Raw genomic sequence first — 5,300 nt, forward strand, 5'->3', positions numbered from 1 at the left:
TGTAGTGGTTAAGAGCGGTAGTCTCGTAATCTGGGGAACCGGGTTCGCGTCTCCGCTCCTCCACATGCAGCTGCTGGGTGACCTTGCGCTAGTCACACTTCTCTGAAGTCTCTCAGCCCCACTCACCTCACAGAGTGTTTGTTGTGGGGGAGGAAGGGAAAGGAGAATGTTAGCCGCTTTGAGACTCCTTCGGGTAGTGATAAAGCGGGATATCAAATCCAAACTCTTCTTTCTCAACCTGTGGGTCCCCAGATGTTGAACTACAACTCTCATCACCCCTAGCTAGCAAGGCCAGAGCTCGGGGATGATGGGAGTTGTAGTCCAACAACATCTGGGGACCCACAGGTTGAGAAGCGCTGCAAAGGGAAGCGAGGAGCACATGGGGCTCGTCAGCCCGAGAAGGTAGCCCTTCTAGGGGAAGGAAAACTCTTGATCCTAAACCTCCGCTGCCTTGTGGGACATCTTCAGAAGAAGAAAAGGCTCAGGAGAAAACCCTGAACAAATCCAGAGTGGAGAGACAGGATGGAGCCTTCCTTCCGGCAACACCTGCAGCCAAGGGCGGAGGAAGGGGGGTGCGGTGGGGGCGAGCCACCCTGGGTGTCACCACTGAGGGGGGTGACAAAATGCCAGGCGGCACTCACCGCAGGGTCTTCAGCGTGCCTGAGCCACGCGTCTCTCCGGGGAGTGGCACAGTGACTTGGGTGCCCGGAGGCTCTGCGCTGCCCCAAATGGTCCACCCGCCGCCGCCTCCTCAGCTGTAGGGCGGCTGAGTGGGAGGAGGCAGACAGATTCCTTGGAGGGCCCGCAGAACGTCCTGTCCCGGCTGGCCCCGCCCCCTCAAGCGGCTGGCCCCACCCCTGGGCCAGTCCCCCGATTGGTTTGCTCCACCGCTGCCTGCCGCGAAGCTGTTGCCCAACCTATTGCTCTGCTTTCCTTTGGAGCACATCAGCGAGGCCGAGAAATTGGGAGTCTTGTTGTCTGGGCAGTCCAGGGCCTCCAGACACACTGCTCAGGCGTACGCCTCCAGGCAGCCACTTTGGTGCTGTTAAGACAGCTGTTTGACTTCACCCCCCCCCCGGAGGTGCACTCCATTGCTTCTGGAGACAGATGGATCCCAGCAACTCAAGGCCACTTAAGCATAAAAGCAGCAATGTTAACGCACACTTTGCGCAGAGTAAGTCCCATTGAGCTCTACTGGGGAAGGGGAAGACATGTGTAAGAGGGCACTGTAAGTGAATCGCTTTGCAGAAATTCTGCATCTACTTCCTACGCTCTTAGCAAGCTCACCAACAAGACGCTTCCTGTTCAGAACTGTAACACTGGTTATAAACACGAAAACCACATGCATCGTGACTTGTTTATTACATTGCAATAATATTGCTATTATCTGAGTTTTTTATATTTTAAAAAAACCTATAACCTGCACATCTTAGATGATTTTAAATAAAAGAGGGTACTTTAAAGAAAGGACCCGATAGCAGGTGGTCCTTTGAAAGTAGGAAAGAAAAGCCCTTATGAACAAGCTCCGGTCACATCCACCAAATTACTCGAGACAGATTTCTGAGTTGGGCGAGCTGGCGGTTCAAGTTTGCTCTCAGTTCTGTTGCGGAATGTCAGGGATCTGCTTGGCCAGCCAGGGTGGATCTGGCGATCTGCCACTGCAGGAGCAAGTGAAGGCGATAACAAAAAAACAGGGAAGTGTTTGGTGCTGCAAGGTCACGTTTGGGTGCAGCCGGGCCAGAGATCCCCCCCCCCCAAAAAAAATATTGTCCACCAAACGGCGTAGTTAAGAGTCACCGTCAGTACATTTGGTTAGGGTAAGGCCACAGGGGCAGGAAAGAGACAGGGTTCTCTCCGGCGTGAATCCTCTGGTGCCTCTTGTGATGGGAGCTGCGGCTGAAGCTTTTCCCGCAGTCGGAGCAGGTGTAGGGCTTCTCGCCCGTGTGGATGCGGTTGTGCTGCGTGAGGGTGGACTTGTCGGTGAAGCTTTTCCCGCAGTCGGAGCAGGTGTAGGGCTTCTCGCCCGTGTGGATCCTCTTGTGCCGGATCAGGTTGGAGCTGACGTTGAAGCACTTCCCGCAGTGGTTGCACTCGAAGGGCTTCTCCCCGGTGTGGATGCGCATGTGCTTGACCAGGTCCGAGGTCTGGTTGAAGCTCTGCCAGCACTCTGCGCACGTGTGGGGGATTTCGAAGGGGGAGTCCTGCTTCTTCGAGGCCCTAGCCTTCTTGGCTTTGCCCGGAGGCGAGGCCTTGTCGGCGGGGGAGCCCTCCGGGTGGCTACATTTGCCCGGCTGCTTGCCCGGCGGGCTTTTCAGGTGGCGTTTGTGGTGGGAGCTGCGGCTGAAGCTCTTCCCGCAGTCGATGCACTGGTAGGGCTTCTCGCCGGTGTGCGTCCGGACGTGCTGGACCAAGGTCGACTTGTCGGTGAAGCTCTTCCCGCACTCGGAGCACAGGTAGGGCTTCTCGCCCGTGTGGATCCTCTGGTGGCGGCTCAGGTTGGAGCTCACGCTGAACATCTTCCCGCAGTCCAGGCACCTGAAGGGCTTCTCCCCCGTGTGGGTCCTCTGGTGGTTATGCAGGTCCGAGCTCTGCGCAAAGGTCTGCCCGCACTCGGTGCAGATGTTGGGGTTCTCTCCAGAGCAAGTCTTCTGCGGGGCAGCGAGGCCTTTGCGCTTCCTCGCCTTCTTATCAGGGGGACCAGCCCCCTTTCCCTCCAACAGGAGGCGGCTATGCTCCTGGTCATCCGAAGCCCGACGACCCTTCAGCCGCCTATTCTGACCTGAGGTCTGAGGCGTTTTCCCTTTTGATCTTTTGGGAGGCATCTCACTTAGGTTGCACTGGAACAGTCCCCCTAGAGTCCCTCTTGTAGTCCCATCACCTGGTCAGATAAACAGAGAGAGAGAGAGAGAGAGAGAGAGCTGTTCACATGTTGCCTATGGCTAGCATCAGGGATGGAGCTTTAGGGAAGCTTTTAACGTTTAACAGACCACTGTATTTTAATACTTTGTTGGAAGCCGCCCAGAGTGGCTGGGGAAACCCAGCCAGATGGGCAAGGTATAAATAATAAAATTATTATTATTATTATTATTATTATTATTATTATTATTATTATTATTATTATTATTATACCTCAGGTTACAGACGCTTCAGGTTACAGACTCCGCTAACCCAGAAATAGTACCTTGGGTTAAGAACTTTACCTCAGGATGAGAACAGAAATCGTGCTCTGGCAGCGTGGTGGCAGCTGGAGGCCCCATTAGCAAAAGTGGTGCTTCAGCTTAAGAATGGTTTCAGGTTAAGAACGGACCTCCAGAACAAATTAAGTACTTAACCCAAGGTACCACTGTATTATTATTATTATTATTATTATTATTATTATTATTATTGAGAACCTGCTCCCCTCTAGGTGTACTGGGACCCCATCTCCCATCAGCCAGCAGTTATCAATGGTGTTAGGGACAGAACTACCTAAAATGTATAGAAACTTATTCATGTATACTGCTACAGCGGTAAGAATGTTACTTGCCCCAAAATGGAAAGAAGCAGAAGTCCCAGCAAAAGGAAGAATGGATACAGAAACTTATGCAATAGGCAGAAATGGTGAAACTTACCGGAAGAATAAAAAAATCAAGATAACAATTTTATTTTATTTTTTGCAAAAGAATGGAAATGGTTTATTGAAATATTTACAGATAAATTGTAAACAGATAAAATCATTGGCAGGATTGTTGTAATAACCTGCCGTTTCATAAGAGTATATATTTAAAGAAGATGAATAAATGAGTGAATTAAGTTAACTTGGACATACAGAAGATATTAAAAACAAATTGAGGGAACCGCAGAAAGAGGGGGAAGGAAGTGAAGTTCTGAAATGTCAAAATGATGGTTAAATTAGTGAAATGCATAAAATTAGTGAAATGTATAAACTTGAAAAGTATAAATAAAGAAATGAAGGGGGGAAAGGAATGATGAGAGCTGAGGTCCCACAACATCAAGCGGGCGACAAGGTTCTCTATCTCTATCTCACATCTGCACCTTAAAACAGTCTGTCTTTTCTTGAGCTTCAGCAAAGCCTTTCCCACTTTGACCTTACTGGACATTTATAGGAAGCTTACCCCTTTTATTTAAAAGAGCACACACACAAAATCCAGCTCCTGCACATTCTGCAGTCGCATGTCAGGCAGGAATCCAATGGGCACAATTTTCTGCCACATAGTAGGAAACTATCTTATTCCATTGCTCCCTTCTAGCTCCATATTGTCTACTCTGACTGGCAGGCAGCTCTCCAGAGTCTCCCAGTCTTTCCTAGCCCTACCTGGGGACTGAAGCTGGGGCCATCTGCATGCAAGTATATGCTCTGAGCTATGGCCCTAGCCATTGGCATTCATCTGCTTTCTGACATCTGCCCATCACAGGAACTGTAAAAGACAGAGGGGTTGTGGAAGGGAGAAATAAAACTGGTGGCAGCTGTACTCCGCGATCAACCAACTCTTTCCCCTCCTTTGACCCTGACCCCAGGCCATCTGGTCCAAGCCACTGCCACTGCTAGGGCTGCCACTTCTGCGCAGGGTACCCAGGCCGGGAAAAGGCTCCTGCCCCTTTAACAGCCCTGCAGAAGGGATAATTCCACCAGATGCAGCAGCTGCTCCCGCGTGCGGGGGGGGGGGGGAGAGAGAGCTGCACCTGACGGAATTCTGCCTTCCGTGCAACTCTTAAAGGCACAGCGACCCTCTCAGGGCCTGATCGAGACGCTGCGCCTGGGGACAGAGCAGAGAGGTGCCCTTTCCCTCTGCATTCAGCACACCGTTGTGAATGAGACGCAGCCCAGACGGTGAGAGAGAAGCCGCGCTTACTCTGACAGCCTCCGCGAAGGGAGAGAGGGACTTGAACCGGTCGAAAGGGACAAGGCGTGGCTTTCGTTTTTCTGCGATGCCTTTCCCTTTCTCCCGTCCTGATGTGGGCGGGCCCCTTTCGCCGGCGCCGTCAGCGGATCGGTGCCTGGAGCTCGCGGAAGGAAACCTCCGGGCGAGAGCCCTGCAGAGGCGGCGATCCTCCAGGCATCGATCCCGCAGGGGGCTGGGGTGGAAGAAAGCAGGCGATCGGGGCGGCGCCTTGCTCCTTGGCCCGGGCATCCAGGAGCTAAGCAGCGCAGGTACGGCGGCGAGATCAAGGCTTCTCCTCCTCCGATGCGCGCACGATCGCTTCCATCCGAGGCGGAGGCGCAGCCGTCGAGGGGCTGCGCTGCTCGGGTTTGGGGGTCGCCGTGTGGCAGAGGAGTGGTGACAGGAAGCAGCATAATC

General features: G+C 52.6%; 1 protein-coding gene across 1 annotated transcript; it reads right to left on the bottom strand.

Annotated features, from left to right (window-relative positions):
• Positions 1 to 1,343: 1,343 nt before the first annotated feature.
• Positions 1,344 to 5,300, bottom strand: LOC308580997 (uncharacterized protein). The gene is made up of 2 exons (XM_081183410.1): positions 4,854 to 5,300; positions 1,344 to 2,878 (listed from the first exon to the last, which is right to left on the bottom strand). Exon 2 carries the CDS (start codon positions 2,820 to 2,822, stop codon positions 1,800 to 1,802), a length of 1,023 nt encoding a protein of 340 aa, XP_081039536.1. The 5' UTR covers positions 2,823 to 2,878; positions 4,854 to 5,300; the 3' UTR covers positions 1,344 to 1,799.

The sequence above is a fragment of the Podarcis bocagei genome (assembly GCF_964188305.1).
Source record: "Podarcis bocagei genome assembly, chromosome: 2".
Taxonomy (NCBI): Eukaryota; Metazoa; Chordata; class Lepidosauria; order Squamata; family Lacertidae; genus Podarcis; species Podarcis bocagei.

Coding starts and splice junctions, on each gene's coding strand:
- LOC308580997 (XM_081183410.1), bottom strand. CDS start 2,822: ATGCCTCCCAAAAGATCAAAAGGGAAAACGCCTCAGACCTCAGGTCAG.